The sequence below is a fragment of the Lycorma delicatula genome, chromosome 7, assembly GCF_047948215.1.
Source record: "Lycorma delicatula isolate Av1 chromosome 7, ASM4794821v1, whole genome shotgun sequence".
Classification (NCBI taxonomy): domain Eukaryota; kingdom Metazoa; phylum Arthropoda; class Insecta; order Hemiptera; family Fulgoridae; genus Lycorma; species Lycorma delicatula.
In genome coordinates, this window is record NC_134461.1 from 92,239,693 (window position 1) to 92,259,099 (window position 19,407).

General features: G+C 29.2%; 1 protein-coding gene across 1 annotated transcript in view; it reads left to right on the forward strand.

Annotated features, from left to right (window-relative positions):
• The window catches only part of LOC142328335 (uncharacterized), a 100,427-nt gene that overhangs the window by 3,093 nt on the left and 77,927 nt on the right, over positions 1-19,407 (forward strand). The window contains 4 exon segments of the mRNA XM_075372040.1: positions 2,973-3,073; positions 10,313-10,435; positions 12,270-12,455; positions 16,209-16,362. Coding sequence (XP_075228155.1) covers positions 2,973-3,073; positions 10,313-10,435; positions 12,270-12,455; positions 16,209-16,362 — 564 coding nt within the window.

The window sequence follows — 19,407 nt, forward strand, 5'->3', positions numbered from 1 at the left end:
TTCTTTGCTGTTCAAGTACATCATTATATATGAAGATAAAGAAAAGTGAAATAAAGTTGAATGAAATCGTTAAAAATTTATTTTTTTAATTTTATTATTTTATACTAATCAAAAACTAGAATAAAAGAAAAACTTTTGAAAATTTGTGATTTTTAAAATTTAATTTATGAAATCCTTCATTATCTATAGAAGCATGTTAATTGTCATTTATCTCCAGCCATCTTCTTCAATGGTCACCACTCACATTTTACACTGCTTAAAGTAGGTAATTTTTGAAAAATTTAGTTGCAAACTGAAGTTCAGATTCATGCTTTAACCCACTGGGTTGGTCTAGTGGTTAAACTTGTCATTGCAAATCATATGATTTCAAAGTCTAGAGTTCTAAGGTTCATATCTTAATCAAGGCAGTTTCTTTTATATGGAGTTGAATACTAGATTGTGGATACCATTGTTCTTTGGTGATTGGATTTCAGTTAACCACACATCTCAGGAATGGTCGACTTGAGACTGTATATTATTTATTTTACAATAAACAGGCATGCAAAAGAAAATCAGGGTTTTAAAGCTTTTTAAATTTTGACTTGCAATAATGCATCAGAAATAAAATAAAAAGTAACTTTTAAAGTTTTTCCCTGTAAGTGTTCAATGTGAGCACCTTTCATCAAGCGCAATTATCAAACCAATAGGAGAATTCATCCCATGCTATTTCTTGCATCATTCAACAAATCCTATATGAAGTTATGCCAATGAGGAGGCACATCTTTTGCAAATAAAATTCTCTGGTCCATCTTACAGTTGAGGAAAGAGCTATGCACACTGATATCCAAATAAGCAACTTCTGTTACACTTGTGTGAAAAAGATTTGCTCATAAACGTACCATTAGGATGTTGCACAGAAAACATTCAATTTTGAGGAATCTCTTTTGTAATGTAAGAATTCATGGGGATTTTCTGACCCCTTCAGATATGAGCATTACGTGTGTTAACCAATGAAATATTCACTCATCATTAAACATAATATGATCAAGAAAGTCATTTTCTTTCTACTGTAACATTTCAATTATGAAGTTGGCAAGTACAGCATAGTCAGTAGGCTTCAAAGCCTGTAGCAGCTGTAAACAGTATAGATGCTTGTGTTAATGTTTCCTTAAAACATTCCACACTGTCATCACTGACATCACAAGTTTGCAGCTGGCCTTTCCAGCAAAATATTTATGACTATACAGAAAAGACTCCCTGACATGCTGAAAATTTTCTTCAGACACCTTTGGTCCGTTCCACACTCTTCCCTTTACACAGACATCCAATCACTTCAGTCTGATTATGCTAATTATGAATGTTATTGTCACATGGAGAATCAAAGTTAAACTTTCTACAGAACACACATTGAATTGTAATAACAGATTCACATTTAGCAAACTGTAAAACACACTTTTCAGTTTAGTTGTCGCCATCTTTGCTAGTGGCACTGTCAAGTAGAATGATTGGGAATCAATTTATGGCCATGCCTTTAGCTAAAACTGTGTCCCACTTCATCAAAGATAGGATATTAAGACAAACTAAAACTCCAATATTATTTTTGTAAACCCAGTATAGTTTACTCTAAATTTTTAGCAACTCATTCAATGATCATGAAGCGCTGTTTTAACTTAAAATGAAATCCTGTTTGAATTACATTAAAAGGTTATGCTTAAAGTAGCTTATATAAAACACCGATTTAAGTGGTCTGTTTGGTGTAATAGGGTACTGAACTTCATTGCATGTATATTACATAAAAATTACAACATTTTTGAATATGTTTTGGTATGTGATGGATCAAAGATATTGAACATCATTTTAACCCAGCAGTTCATTTATTGAAGATTGTAGTATATAGTTCCCCCATTCAAACATTTTAATAATTTACCTCATCACTATAGGTATCAGAAATATGTTTAGATATTGTAGTTTTTAGTAATTAATTAACCACCTATGAACTTAACAAAATACATAAGTTTTTTAATCCACGAATTAATAATTAGCTGTAAAATATTGTATCAGGTATTACCATTGCCATAATTAAATGTAAAAATTAATAGTTGTCATAAACAACTGAATTAAATATTGATTGCAGTTAAGCTAATTATTAAAACAGGTGTGCCAGTTTTAAATAATGCATCTTGGCAAAATTTTACTTGTAAATTTAATAACTGTAACACATTTCTAATTATTCAAGTTTATTTTTATACTACTCTGATTTTTCTAGAATATATTCTATGTGCTTGTAATAGTATGTGTATGTATGAGGTTTTGCTTGTCATCTTATTCTCTTTAAAATATGAAATGTGTTTAAATTTATTCTGAAATTTATATAACATCTTTCAAATTCCAAAATTTATTTTAATTTTCAGTTACATTCTGGATTACATTTTAACTCTTGTTCATGCATCAATTATCAAAATATTGAAGACAATTCAGTAAAACAGGATGATGAAAATGTAGTAAATAAAAAAGTAAAACTTCAGCAGGAAGATCTTTGATGGTTAATTTATTAAAAATTGCAATGTTGGCATAATAAAGATCTTTTTAATAGAATAAAGTAATGCTGTGTAATCCTGGGTTGTTGAAGTATTTTTTTTTTTTTATCAATTAATCACTTTTTTATTTTACAAATCTTCTTATCGTTGGATAAATAATTGGAAATTTTCAGTTATTTGTATATTTATATATAAGTGCCATAACCGTAATGGTGGTAGGTGATGTGACATGAATCAAAAGTAGTTCCTAAAAATCACACAGATTAAATGGGCAAGATAACAGGCAAATCATTCAAGTTTTCTAGGAAAAGTATAAAGTGATTTCTATTGCCTTGTCCACTTAGGCTGAATATGCCCACATCATATTAAGCCCTATAAATAGGACTTTCACATAGTTCACTCTGGGACTGCTATATAAATTTTGTAATAGATAAATTAGTATAACTTTTTTTTTAGGTTGGACTGCTGAAGATTACGCACTTATTGGAGGACATCAGCAACTAGCAGCTGATTTAAAGGTTCCAGGCAGAGAACAAATTAATAAAGAAGTTGAACAAGTATGTATTAATATTTCTGTTGTAAAAAAAATAAAAATTGGTCAATATTTCTCCTTCCGTGATTATAATTTTGGTTTTTATGTAGATTACAGTTGTTATAATAGCATATATTATTTCTTAAAATAAACTTCTTAGATGATACTTGGCCATTTATGACTAGCCCAAATTAAAGTCCAGTAATAGTTTACCTAGAATATTGGCATTTAATTTACTTTTAACACTTTAGTTAATTTTCCATCACTGTAATATTTTTTTTTAAATATATCATATTATTAAGCTTTAGAGATAGGAGTCCAAACATTGATGCAGAAAATCAATTTTCAGGATGTAGACTCACTATAGTGGATACCCACTGCTGTGATGCACTAAGGCATTTTTTAGGTATATTTAATAAGAAAGCTTCCTGTCTTAATGGGTATCATGATTCAACTTCTGGAAAATTTTGATATATTTTCACGTTTTACATCCCCCAGACCCTAAAACCACTGTCAGTTCAAATGTTTGTATAAACTTTAAAAAAAATTCTTTTTTTTGTTATTGTATTTGTCCATGTTCCCTTCTGTACTAATTATGTCAAGACAAAACTATAAAAAGTTTATAGACATATATATATATATATATATAATATATGTTTCACTTTCTTGTGGACATGATAACTGCTGTAATTTTGCGCAAATCACTCTCAAATTGATACATAAAATGTAATGACCCAAAATCTTGGTCTAGTTTGTTAATGGGCAAAATTGGACCATGGGGGGGCTTTTTCAAAAAATAAAATATTGTAATAACTTTCTTAAGTAAAATAATGAATTCATTTAAAGTTCCAACTATTCTCTGGATAAGGGCTTAAAACTTATCTAAGTAAAGGTTTATGATATCACCAACCATTGGCCCAGAGGATGGAAATAATGGTGTTTCAAAGACAAAAAAAATCATACCTCCCTTAATAGGCACAGTATTGAATCAGTTTAAAGTAATTGTCAGAAACAATTTTTGATATGACCAACCCTTATGGCAAGGGATGACAAAAATGTTGCTGGAATTGTAAGAAGATTGGGCTTGTCGTATGTTAAACGTGTGAAACTTTTTTTCACATGCAACCATTGTCGTATTGAGTAAATTAGAAGTTTTTCTTAACTTATAGGTGAAAATCTTTTTTATCCCCTACTTAGCACCAGTGAAATTTACCTCCGCCTTCCAGCATGCCAAAAGGGATTTTTTGACTGTATATTGTGACAAATTTGTAATCTGTTGCTATCCAGAAAATTTTTACATGCATCTTTAAATGTTATCCAGCAAATTAGTTCTAAGAAATAAAGAAAGATAAGTAACCAGTTCCCTTATTTGTGTACTAATGAAAATTTCTTTTTTAATTTATCACATTTGGGAATTTCTGTTTTATATAAAAGAATCCTGGGTTATTCTTTTTTAGTCTTTCACAAAAAATATTTATTAATCTCAGTTTTGGTCTAAGAAAGCAGTAAAACTATTTTTTCTGTTTTAAATAATGGAACATGGATAATCTTTTCTTCTGGAATTAAGTTCTCTTGTTTATCCACTCTTTTATGAAATAATCTTTTACCAAACTTCAGATTTTCTATTTTCATGAATAGAAAAAAACAGTTCTTCAAAACACTATAAACGCATAACAAAATTCATACTTTCAAATTGCTACATACATTCAGATGTATTATCTATTTTTTCTCATAGGGATTGCTTTTAAACTATACATGGAACAATCTAAAAAAAAGGTGCAGTTCTTTAGGTGTAAAATTTTCCCAATTGAAACATGGCTGATTTCTACAAGCTGTAAACTGTCACTTTCTTCAATAAAATTCTGAAGCAGACCCTTAGATCAGTTTTAAAAATCAAATATTTTTCTGCAAAGTAATTTCTTACCTTGATTACAAAGTAATGCTTGATTTTTTGATAAATTAAATACAAAGTCTTGTAGCTTACTGTGTAGGAGTGGGCTCATTGAAAGGCTAAATTAACTGCAATTCAAAATATGAATCATTGTGTTCTATAGCCTAATTAATATCATTCCATTACACTTACCGTTTCTGTTTAGATCAGATAAATTTTCAAGATTCTTGGAAACTGGGAGGGTTTCATGGTGAAGTCAATTTTGAATTTCAGGTATCATTGAAGGGTGGTACTTGGTATGGGTAGATTTCTTAGAAATTCCAGAAAATTTACTTTATATTACAGAAAGAAATGTAATTAAGTTTTCTTTCAGTTAATCTCAATTCACAATAAAAAAGCACCCGAAGTAAGACCTTTTGTGCCTTTTAGACATGTTCTAAAAGGCCCAAAATGAGGAATTTTATGAGGAATCCACACCTTAAATTGATTATTTTACATTCCAAGTATAATAATTTTTTGTTTTGTTTTTTTAAAATTAGAGGTAGAATTTTTTTTATTAGTTTTCCTTGATGCTTTTATAGGAACTTATCACACGCTCACACACACACATAAAATTATGTATTCTTATAAAGCATTATAAGGTTTCACTTTCTGTATAGCTACACAGAGATTGAATAAAGAAATAATTAATAGATCAACATGAAAAAATTATAACAAGTAGAAAACGGTAAAAATCGTGGATTGCTTTATAAATAAATAGAAATATAATTTTTAAAAGTTCTTCTGGAAGCATATTTTAGATATTTAGAAAATAAATTTTAATTTTACAAAAGAAATATTCTGCCAAAAATTGTAATCTAAAATCACTTATTATCATTCATAATAAATTTTATAGATTTACTACTTAAAAATTAGAGAAAAGATATAAATTAGAATTTTTTTTTAAAACTGAAGGATGGTGAAAAGTGTCTTACTTCAAATTATTTTCAATATTAAAAATTAGATTGCATTCACACATCAAATGTTAAGAGACAAAGTTTATATTTATCTGTAAAAAAACTGGGTAACATTTTGTTAACTGATACTGATAGTTTTTATTTACTCATAGTTTTTTCACCAGTTTTCACAAATTTTCATTAATATAAAAATTGTAACATTACTTTAAAAAATACCTTTAATACTAAAAGATGAAGAGATAATCTATATTAACTATGTTATTAGATGAAGATGTTTTTAAAAATACATGTTTGTATTATTTACTGAAAATACTATATATTTAAAAAAAATTCTTTATGTAAAATTTTAAGAAATTTTTAAGATTTTTAAGAAAATTTTCAGATCAAAAATTTAAAAAAAATTGTAATAAGATCTTCAATATTCTTTCTATATTGGTGACATTTTCTTTTAAGAAAGTACAAGAATACACATGTTCACAAGATAACCAAATTCTTTTTTCTTTTGTAGTAATAATTATATTTAGACATGTGGTTAGTATCACTATGTAGCATAGGAACCAAACTAATTCAAACTAGTTTGATGCCTTCGGTGATTTTTGGTATGTGTGATTTATACATGAACAATGAGTTGCAGAGAAATTTTGTGTTAAGCTTGCAAAAGTTTTTCCAAACATACAAAATGATTTAACAGGATTACGAGTTGGACTCTGAGCCACCTATACTGTAGTGAGTAATTAAGCATTTTAGAAATGCTTGAAAATCTACCAAAGAAAATGCATGTCCAGGGAAACGATCAATGTCATTGCAAATAGAATAATTTTGTGGCATGAAATCGACATTTAACAGAAGAGACTGGAATTTTGGAGGGATCATGTCAAAATCTTAATAAAAAAATTTGATCTGGACACCACATGACTTCCTTGTACACCTATTAAATTACATGTACACAGTTTTTGCTGAATTTAACTTATTTCATGTGAATGTGAGATACGATCCTCCAAGTCTTTTATAAAGTGGGCAGTTACACAAATGCTGAAATATTAGTTTTTATTAACATCAAATATTTATACAATTATTAATTCAACAATCTTACATCAAATATTAGGATAGAGTAAAAGCCCCTTTATTACTCATTACTAGATCATTATTATTCGTATCTTTGTGTGTTGCTGATTAACTAAAATTTTAGATTTCTGGTGTCTCATATAAACAAAAGTTAATAATAATTAAATTATTCTGTTTAGTGAACTCCTGTATATTGGTAACAAATGTTAATTTCGACCTAATGGTTTAAATATTCAGTTTTTATTATTGGTTTATTTGGTGAATAATCAAAAATGAAAAAAAAACAAAACAATCATATATGAAAAAGAAAGATAACATGAAAAAATATATCTCAAAAAAATGACAAGAAGGTAGAATATGAAGGGGAAGAAAATGTTAAGACCAACAATAGAATAAAAAGATAGAGAGGATGATTAATATAAAGAGGAAGAAAACATTAAGACCAAAGAAAGAATAAAAAAATTAAGAGAGGATGATGAATGTAAAGAGAGAGAAAATTTGAAAACTGGAGAACATATACACAAATTAAGATAAGAAGAATTATATCAAACCAAAGAGCAATTAAATGATTGGCAACAAAAAATAAACAAATTGATGATCAACTCTGACTTAAGGGTAATATTGTCTGACAATATCAGAGGCGTAATGAACTAAAACTAAAATAATTTTTTGTAGTTTATAAATATTGGGCATGTATGCCTCAGTGTATATGTTGTTTCTTGTGAGGGTCTATTTTTCAGTCACTCTGTAGTTAAATAATAATTAAATAAAATTAAACTAGAAAATCCAAAAATAATATGATTCTAAATTATAATTTTAAATAATCAGATGTTTCACCAAATTTATTGCATACGAGGTGTGATAAAAAAATACGGTGAATAATTTTTTTATTAAAAAAAGTAATAAGGTTACATAGAATTCGATTTAATCTCCTTCAAAGTACTGTCCTTGGCTAGCAATGCACCTATCCCAACGTTGACTCCATGACTGGAGGCATTTCTGGAAGGCGTCTTTCGGAAGGGCTTTCAGCTGCTCGGTCGTAGCTCTCTCAATGTCAGCAATGGTGTCAAAATGTTTTCCTTTAAGCACAGTTTTAATTTTTGGGAAGAGCCAAAAGTCGCATGGTACTAAATCCGGTGAGTATGGCGAATGTGGACAGACAGGAACACTTTTTTCGGCCAAAAACTCGAGAATGAGAAGCGAGGTGTGACACGGCGCGTTGTCGTGGTGAAGAAGGAAGCCATTGGTCCATTTTCTGGTCGCTTTCTTCGTACGTCGTTTCGCAAACGTTGCAGTACACCCTTATAAAATTCAGAGTTTACAGTTGCGATAGCTCTCGAATAGTCATTCGCCTGTTTGAACAAACCATTGTTTCCACGAACCATTTTTCCACTTTTTGCTCATTTTCAACTGTTTTTGAGGTTACTGGATGTCCTGCATGCTGCTAGTCTTCAACAGACTCATTTCCGTTTTTAAATCCGTCATACCACTTGTACACAGTCTTCAAAGTTACCACATTATCGCCGTACACCGATTCTAACATTTCATGAGCTTCTTTGGCACTCTTTTGCAACTTAAAACAAAACTTAATGTTAATGCGTTGTTCAAAATCCATGTTGCGTGACAGACACGATAAACACAACCTCACTCTGGCGGCTCTGGCAGCTGACTGGCAAGCTCGAACGTGTTACAACTTGTCCCTGTCTGTCTCAGTTGATCACGCTATTGGACAAATTACAGCATGTGGATGTAGCGTTAGCAGTTGCTGCTATAAAAATTCATTCACCTTATTTTTTGATCCCACCTCGTATACACATATGTAATATACCTATTAAGTTTCATTTACACATTTTTAAAAGTACATAAACCTTTGTTTTACTAATAATTTTGTTATTATCATTGAACTATTATTTATTGTAAAACATTATTTTACAATCATGGGTTAATAATTATTAAATTTCAATTATTTAAATTAAAAAAAAATAAATAAATTTTAAAAAATACAAAAGAAGATGAAGTCTGATTTGAACCGATGTGCCTTCCCTTTAAGATCAAAATATTTCATTAATTGAAATTTTAATTTTAATTTTGATTGCAATCAGAAGGAGAGGTGCACAACTAGATGTTACAACAGTGCTAAATCCAAAATTTCAACATCCTATTGCTAGTCATTTTTGAATTACACGAGATACATACGCACATATATACATGTGTACATACAGATGGCATGCTGAAACTAGTCAAAATGGATTCAGGGTTGGTCAAAATGGATATTTCCGTTGAAATATGAGAACCGATATGTTTTGGAATCACAATACTTTCTTTACTTCGTACAAGGAAGTAAAAAAGAAGAAAGAAAAAAGGAGATGAAATCTGAAGACCAAAATATTTTGTCAACTTATTTTTACTTCCTTTATTTCATACAAGGAAGTAAAAATAAGGAATTCATTTAGTTGTTACACCAAGTTCGTTTCAAAACTCTCAAGAACAGAAAGACAATTATGCAGTGATCTGTCAGGAATTTTTGAATCATGCAAATGATGAAACCTCGTTTGATAATGATGTGATGAGACTTGAGTGTATAAGTATGATGTGAAAATATTTTTGATGATTGCAGTGGGTCAGAAATACATCACCAAGATCGAAAAAAGGTATTCAAAAGCATATTGACCGTCTATTGATATCAAAGGCATTGTGCAGGGCATGGTCATCAGACATCTGTGTGAAAATGTGAGGATTGAAAAAATTTGAACTCAAATGACAACTCATGGTACTTTTCCTGTTACAATGCACCAGCCCAAGCGTTGCTGCTAATTCACAAGTTTTGTTTAAAGAATTCACTTGGAGTCATAGAGAAATCCTTTGTACAACCTCTTCCAAACCAGCGTCTTCTGACATTTTTTTATTTCCAAAATTGAAATTGCTGTTAAAAGAGCAGAAATTTGAAACTGTAGTCTATAAAAGAAAATTGCAAAATGCTTTGAAAGCTATTTTAAAAAGTGCATTCCACAGCTGCTCCCCAAAGTAGAAGGGATGTATGAAAAAGTATATACAATGGACAGCTGAGTAATCTAAAAGCAATTAATTTTATAATGTTGAAAATTATCAATAAAATTATTTTTAGAAAGTACTATAAAAAAGCTTGTTATCTAATTGTATGGAAATGTATCTTCCAGAAGATATTTTAAGACCTTTTATTCAGTTCCTTTAATAAAACATTTATATATTATACTAATAACATTTTGTTATTATTTACATCATTATCTAAATATGCCTATAATGAAAATTCTCAAAGTAATCCACTGTTATCTTACAAAATGATTTAAAACCCGTTTTTTATTTGCAATTGCAGACTCAGGAAGCATCCATAACAGATGATGTTGTGAACGATGTCGACTCTGATATGTCTGATTGTATAAAAAATGCTCCACAAACTGCCGAAGTTGAAATTAATGCTAAACAATGTGATTTGCAAGTAGGTTATTTAAGAATCATTTTGAATTATTGAGTTGTGTTTTGTGTATTTATATCAGAGAGAGAGATTGCACGCATGTAGCAGCGGGTGTCATGTATGTATGTGTTTTAAGTTAATGGTAAGTTAAATGTTGTTTTACATTATTTGATGATTTATGTATTTAAATAAGATTATAAACAATTTTATGTTAGTAATTAATGAAAAAGCTAAAATTTTGGTTTTTTATTTCTATAGTTTTTTCTTATATCTATATATGTTTTAACAAATGACTAGAAGAAGAACATATGACTTTTAAGTATGTTAAGATTAATAATATTTTTTATTAATATACAGCTCATTTGATAAAGTAGTAATCAGTAAAGAACTATGAGTATGCTTAATAGTTAAAATCAATTGGGTGTTTCCTTATTTATAAAATATACAATTCTTTATTCATTGATGAACATTACTAAAATAGAAAGAATCAAATTTTCATTTTATTTTAAATCATATCTATGGTCAACTCCCAATTATCTGTGAGCAGTTTAACCATGGGGCCTCTCTGAAAAAAATATAGTTTTAAAAACTTATAAAGAGTCTAAAAATTTAAACCTTTTTCATTGTTCTGTGATAGGTTTTAGTTCTTCATTCATTTGTTACTTGAATGTGTGGTTGTTTTGAATATATTTTACTGTGTTTACAACAGCTTGTTCACACAACTTAATAAAATTTCAATTTCTTTAGTATCAATAGATACTAAAATTATTTATTTGCTATTAATAAATAGCAAATAAATTGTGACCTTCTTTTCATTCTGTATCAAACTAAATGAGAAAGCCCCTACTGTCTTACTCATCACTAATCTTCCCAGTCTAAAATTTGAGATATATTCTTTAGAGGGTCTTTAGAAAAATTTAGCAAAAATTGTTATAACAACTTCTAAAATATTAAATTAAAAGCGGATGCCAAGATCTGAAGCAACTTGAAAAATGGCAAAAGTGTTTCCTCTAGTGAGTGATAAGAAGCAGCGTTTCCATCGCTCTTACTGTTTATTAGGGAATAAAAGAAATATAGAATAATTTTTTAAGACCACTGTGTCTCACTCCATTTGCATTGTAGTACTTAAATTTTTTACAAATATTTACTCCAACAACAATATCTGAGTATTATTTACTGAAAGTTTATTATTGTAGCTTTATTGTTTATTCTTATAATTTCAAATATTTTTCCATAATCTGAGATGGGTACGTTCCATTATATTCTAGGATTGTTGAGATTGTACTATGTTTCTATTTATTTTGTATTTATATTATATGTTTTTATCCTTTCAATTTATAAATTTACTTAATAGAAGCCAGTTTTCATTATAAAAGACTGATTAAATGAAATTTTATAAAATTATAATTTTTAGTTTATATATAAATATTTGGAAGCATTACTTTATGACGTGTTTTATCCATGAAAAGACGCATTGCAAAAAGTGCTATGAAAAGAGTTTGTATTTTTATTGTTTGTGATAGTCCCTGGCAGAGAAAATGATATAGAATGATTAATTCTTTGTATCTAACCAAAGCGAATAAAAATTGAATGAATTTTTTTCTTAATTGAACATATTTTGTATTTTCTCAAACAAATACACAACTCGGTAAGTTTAGTATACTAAATTAACAATCTGTTCAAATCTAAAATGAAAGGATACTGACATAAGTAAAAATCCATTGATTTAGGTTTGGTTTAGTTTGCTATTAAAAACAATGAATCTGATAAAAGAGACTGATATTTTCTAATAATTAAAAATCTGATAATCTTGGCTGTCACTATTTTATTTTAGTTTAACTTATTTTTTTCTTGTTAGAGTGAAAGTCAGGATCATATAGAATTGGTTAAAGACAATATTGTTGAGGAAGAAGGTGAAGATAAAGGAGACAAGAAAGAAGATACAGATAATGTCGAATCACCTCGTTCTTGTGTAACTCCTCCTCCACTTCAACCACCTCGAAGCTGGGATTTGATACAAGCAGGAATGATTGATGAAAAAGAGGTTATTATTTTTACTGTTATAAGCATTGTAAGAATTAACAAAACCATAGAACTCAAACACTATAAAATGGATATAACAGCACACTCATTGATACAATAGAACATAAAATAAAAAAAGTAAAAAAAAAGATAATTTAAACAAAAAAATACATCACATTAATATAAATTAAAAAAAAGACTGAGAAAATGGCTCACAAATTTAAAAAATCTGATTACGACTTAGTATTCTCACAGTAATAAGTAAAAGAAATCATTAATTTTTTGTCATTGCACTTAAATTTATCCATTATTTTTCTTGCTTGGGATCAGGGTATTTTTTCAATTTATTTTTTGTTATCTGGTAAGGTGATTTTTCCTTTCCACAGTAGCCAAAGTTGTTTGTTATAGCAACAATTCTGCTTATTTCATGCTTAAAAAATTCTCCATTATGTCAGAATAGTCATGTTTGTTTCATTCTTTACTACAGTTTTTCTTGAATTTTTTAAATAATGCCATTTCTAATTTTATCATTCTCCTACGTAATGCTTACATCCTATAACATTCAAAAGCATTTTTGTTACACTTCAGACATAGTTGCTTAAAACTATATCTCTACCTTCATATTCTTAGTTGATATATGAATTCATTGCTTATTGCTGAATTCATTACTTCTCTTTTGAAACGAATGGATTTTTGTCTCATTTAGAACATTGTTCTTGTTTATTATGTATCTCTTTTTGAAATTTATTTTTTACTTACATCACTTTTTCAGACTAATTTCTACTTAGTAATGTGTACTTACATAATATAATAATAGTTATTTAATCATAATGTAATAAGACAGATAACATACTTCTCTTTATCTCTTGCATTTTTTCTTCAATCTAACTTTTCTTATTTTATTGAATATTTTATATATAAACATTCTCCTCCCATGTACAGCTACTGTAACATCTCTATTTTTGTGATTTTTAACAGTTTCTATTTTATTTTTTTATTTTTGATACAGTAAGCTGTTATGAAAATTGTTACTAAGCTATTTCCAGTTATTGTATTGTTTCAAATTTAATGCACCATGGAATATTAAACATACTTAAAAAATTATTTAAAAAAAAAATAAAATTAGTAAAAAAAATTAGATGTTTATGAGAATTGTAGGTTTATTTAAAAATAAACAACTTCAACTAATAAATTGTTTTATTATGAAATGTAGAGAGAAAGCGTGAAACCAAATTCTATTTCTATAATTTTTAAGTTTAGTTATGTTTTTAATTAAATCTTAATTACAAATATGTTCTGAAATCTCTTTGAAAAAGTTGTTGATGAGTTAAATAAATATCACTGAACTATATTTAAATTAGGTACTATAAAAGATTCTTTTTTATAATTTTATCTAAATTTTTACAAAATCTAATTAACTACATTTGTATCATTATTTTCTCCAGGTTTGTTGTTGTCCTGTCATGACCAGAACTGCACCTTATAGAGACAGTATTAAAATTATTATTAAACATTTGGGAATATATCTTATAGTAAAGAAATTTGGCTTAACTCATAGTTAATCCACTATTATTGAGACAGTTGATAGCCATTAATTTTGCTACTTTGTATCTCTAATTGATTGGGTTTTGATCACTTTAAATCTTTAATCGGCTAGTACACAGTATCTTTAAATATCCACAATAGGTGGTTGTAACTGCTCAGTAATACCTGCATGTATAATCACTGGATCACAGTTATTCTTTTTCAATTATGTCTTGATTTGCTTAATGTCATGAAAAGCACCTTTTATAATAATACAATGTTTTGCAACAAGCTTATTTACATTACCAGAGCACTTAAACATTAATTGATTAATTATAATATCATGCAACCAATTTTTTGTGTGAGTTATTGCCCCAGAACAAAATTTTTTATTTGGTATTATTTTTCAATTCAGTATGATGTAAGGTGGCAGTTTCTGTAGGCAGTGACACATGTTAATTTTTGTTTTTCATAATTTTTAATTCTGTATATTCTATTTTATCTCTATGCATTAAGCATCATGTTAAAAACTACAGCCATCTCATATACATTATCATTCCTGTTATTCCTAACTAATATTACACTATTCCTAACTATTTCTAGAACGTTTTAAGTACACTGTAGATGTCATGCCATTAATATTATTTTATTTTCATCTGTTGAACAGACTTTTATCAATTCATCTACATTTTATGCGAGTGCAAATGATAATATAGCAACTATGGTGGTTAAAAACTAAATTGTTTTCAGTACAAGTTTCCTTTTATTTTTATTATATAAATTATATTTTTTTACATTTTTATCGGTTTAGATATGTGATGACCCATTAAAAGAAAGTCACCTATATTTCAGTAGGTGTTCCCTGCAGCTTTGCTCAGATGTATTTTTGATTTATATTTAGAAACGGTTTTCAAAAGAAACATTTGATTTTTGTTAAATTCTACCATAATTTAAATGTTGATGTTGTTTTATTGGGCACATTGGCATATTTTTCTATTAACTTTTGGCAAGGATTTTGGTCCTGTCAAATCTTTTCTAGTGGTTGACTTTATCTTGAGAATGATCATATGCTACAGACATGTTGACTGGTGATGTTTATCATTAGTAGATGATATGTTTTTTTAGATGGATTAGAAAGCTACAAAAAATCTATTTGAGCACTTCTTTGTAAACTACATTAGCTGGTTTCCCTTCAGGTGTGATAAACCAGAGAGTTAGGTGAGCTCATTCTGAAAATTTCACATAAAATTGTCCATGAGAAGAATATCTTCCTGTAGGCAGGTCAGTACCTCCAGAGTCTGCCTTTGGAACTTTGTAATCACGGCAAACAAGACAAGAATCAGTACTAAGTATATATGTATTTTGAATATCATATTAAATGAAGGCAACTTGCAACTTCTGAGAAACCAATGCAAATACTGTTATTTAATTTAGAATCTTCATACAAAATTTTGGTTCGCCCCCTGTCCCCCAAATTAGGTTTTTGAAATGTATGCTGCTTTATTTCAAGGAAAAGTACTAACTTTCACAACTGCAACACAGCTTCATATAATTTCATGAAAATTTTTGCCTCCTCCTTTTCCAACATCCCAAATTGGATTTGATTCTGAAAACAAATTTTCTTCTTATTTTTATTTTCTCAGTTCTCAGTAGACATAATAATTTTCTTAGTTATTGTTAAATAATAACTTAAAAATTTTCTTTAAAATTATATAATATTTAAAACTTAGTTTTATAGCTAAAAAACCAAAGCTAATTAAAAGGATTTCCTGCATGAGAAATAGATTTTAGTTTTGTTTTGGATGAAAATTGTATTTTTATACTCCATCAGCTCTGTACATTTGCTTTGCTCACTCAAATTCTTATCAATTTCACAATTCCTGACTATTTTTCAGACATTTAAGTTTTTTTTGGAGCATATACCATTAATAACAACAGAATTAGGTTGAAATACAGTATCACAGGTATAGCATAAAATATTGTACTGATGGAACGTGGAAAGAGGGCAGAAATTAATGCATACTTGTAGTTCTATGACAATATCTTACACAAATATAAATGTGGTAACATTATTTTTATAATTATAAAGAAGCTTCAAAACATATGAAAAGTGGTTATGAAACATCATAGAATGTAGTAATAAGCTTGATTCTGAAATGGAAGTTGCTGAATTAATTGTGCTTTGTAAATTTGAAGTTATATTGACATTAATTATTGAATTTTAATTTGTTTGTTTTTACTTTTTCTTTAGGTGCAAAGAAGGAGTTTAACAGCCCTTGGAACGCTGCGTTCTCGTCGGGAAAGTTTTAATGAGAATAATGGTGGTACAAGTCCTCACAGCCCGCATAAAGGACAAGGAGATTTTCTTGATCTTGAAGCTGATGAACATCTGAAGAATAATATAAGTGGTATGTTCTATTAATGATCTGTACGGGAAAGTAAAGAAATAATATGATAATGCTTATATTAATGTAGGGAAGAAAGATAAGACAGAGGTGTTATGGTTTAATGAAGGCCATTCAAATGTTCATGATGAAGAGAGGAGTGGAAGGCTTATTGTTCAAAAAAGATGCACTCATTGAGCAAATATACACAAAACTTTGAGTAAACTGACAATTTTCTATTAATGCTCTTGTAATGGAATTTGAATATTTTATGGTGTATAATATACAGAATTGTTATTTCAAAACTAAGCTAGCATAAACTGTGTGCAAAAATGAGTTGAAGATGTTAACTGACATTCACAAAAATCAAAAGATGTGACATCTGCATGTGCTTTTTTGTTCCATTAAGAGAGAGAGAGAGAAAGAGGTGGACAGTTTTTTTCATTTCACATATTAATGATGAATCCATACAACAACCATTCAGTGACATCATTCAAGTTCACCAAAGTCAAAAAATTCAAATAAACCCAGTCTCGAAAGATTATGACTGTTTTCTGGGACAAAAAGGCATCCTACTGGTGTCAGAGACAATAATTACTGGGGAAGAGTGTTGTAAAACAATTTCAAAACTAATACAAAACTGGTGGTATAGGATGTTCTTTTCCAAAATTGTCCTCATTCACAATAACATATGCTCACACTGTTGCGAAGATTTATCAATATGGATGAGAACTTTCTGATCACCCCCTTATAGCCCTGGATCTTACACCTAATGACTACAGTTTCTTCTTCCACTTAAAATCTTTTGCCACTGTTCACGCTGGAAACAGCACTTCTTGAACTAGCTCTGAAAACTCAGGTAGCAAATTTTTATGAACAGGTTGTTAAAAAGTTTATTCCTAGATAATACTTAAGATACTTACTTTTATATATTTTTTAATGACCAGTAACAGCCAGTAGCTTTACTTTTGAAATGTGCCTTGTGTCTTTTAGTTTCTGTAAAATTAATTATTTTTTTTAGCACTATTTCTTCTCATGGTCTCAATTTTCCAACATTTGTTGCTGTGAGTAATAATTGACAGAGGATATAAACAGTGATGCTAAACTTCCTGTAGAGAGCTAAAGCATCATCAATTTTGGCAAAATATTGGAATCCTTTCCACATGCTACAGTATATCTGGTAGGTGATGTAATAGAATTCCAATCTGTTATACAATTCTTGTGTAATGAATTACCCAAGGCTACCCTGATCACAGCATATATACCTTTGGGTCAGATTCAGAGGGCTGCTTTAAGACATGCTAGCCTAGGTCTAATCTACTCACCAGAGTGGATGAGAAAGTAATATAAAGGATCACTTCTCCTCCTGTCCTGAAATTTAGGTTCATTCCTGTATTGTATATTCATAGGTTATTACTTACTTGGAAGTGAGGAATGATATTCATTTTTATATGCATGTATATATATATATATATATATATATATATAATAAACTTAATGATAAACTTGATGGTTTGTTATATTTTTTGAACTGACAAATTGAATAAAACAGGTCCCAGAACTGTAGTTTTCATGATATCCATTGTAAAACAGAAAAACTCAGTGTTGAAAAAACACGTTTTCTTAGGTTTGAAGTACAATAATTTTGTTAAATGATTAATAAATGCCCAAATTTTATTATCAAAACTTGTAGAGAATTTAATTCTGAGATAAATGATGTTAATAAATTCAATGAAAAAAAAAAAACTAGAAAAATGGTATGAATTTGTAAAAAATGCTGACAGCACAGTTGTAGGACTTCCCATCACACAGCTTTCACACACATATACACACAATTTAATTTAGCATGTCAGTGCTACACTAGTGCTCCTTTGGTGACGGGGGGTACTATTGATCCAGTATATCCACTTAGCCACTAGTTTAGACCATTTTTTGTGGTAGAGGTGCAATTTTGAAAAGGTTTTTTTTGCAGATATTATTTTTTAATTGTTAACAAATGTGCCTAAGGAAAATAAGACCTTATTAGGCAAAATCTGAAGATACTGAGAATGACCTTGCTCTACAGCCTCCCTCATTTCACCTTTTAAGTTGAAAATTTAATAGCATCAATGCCCCATATATAGAAATAGTCTGGCCAAGTTTGGTCAAAATCGGGCCAGTAGTATTGGAGATATAAGGTGATATAAGGTGAAACGGAACATACACACACATACATACATACATACATACATACAAACATCTGGAAAATTTCAATCTGGTTTTTTGAGTTCCTTAGGTGTCAAAACATAAAGATTTGGTGAAAACTGCATATACTCAAATTGGACCGATTACAATACTTTCCCTTCAGAGCTGTAGCTCTGTCTAGACGGGAAAGTAAAAATTATGAGGTAAATAAAAGAAACATCAAGAAAACAACTGTTTTGTTTCGCATAAATATGAATCAATTTAAAAAAAAAAACAGGTATATATTTAAAATAATATTTAAAAAAAATTATTGTATTTGAGTTCAGCAGACTTGAAATGATGTAAATTGATAACTCACAGACTAAAGTGGAGGTTGTAGTTAAATTTCATTAAGAGTCCTCATGAAATGTGGTTGTGCATGCATTTGGCAAAGTAATAAAATAGAAGATTAATAAATTTTTTTGGTTCGGCCACTAAGTGTGATCTGGGGTATGTAAGGGCGGTGGGGTGACTAGGTTAAAACCCCACTTTGATGGGGAACAAATTTGTGGATCCAGTGAGATGCTACTAGAAAATATACTGCTGTGAAAAAGACCCACTGCCTTGTACAACATTTCAAAATCATTACTATTTTTTGGAGTTTACAAAAAAGGTTTTATAATTATCACAAAAATATTTTTTAAAAAACCAAGTTTAGCGGTGTTTGAAAATGTGAAAATTGATACCGTGCAGTACTGTGTTTGTAACTTTCAGTGCACACCCCAAATGGGGGTTTTTAGTGTTTGGCCGATAGGTGGGGGTTAGAACCCCCATTTTGAGAAGGAAAACTTTTTTGGCACAATGAGAAGCCAATGAAAAAAACTGCAACAAAAATAACCCTTT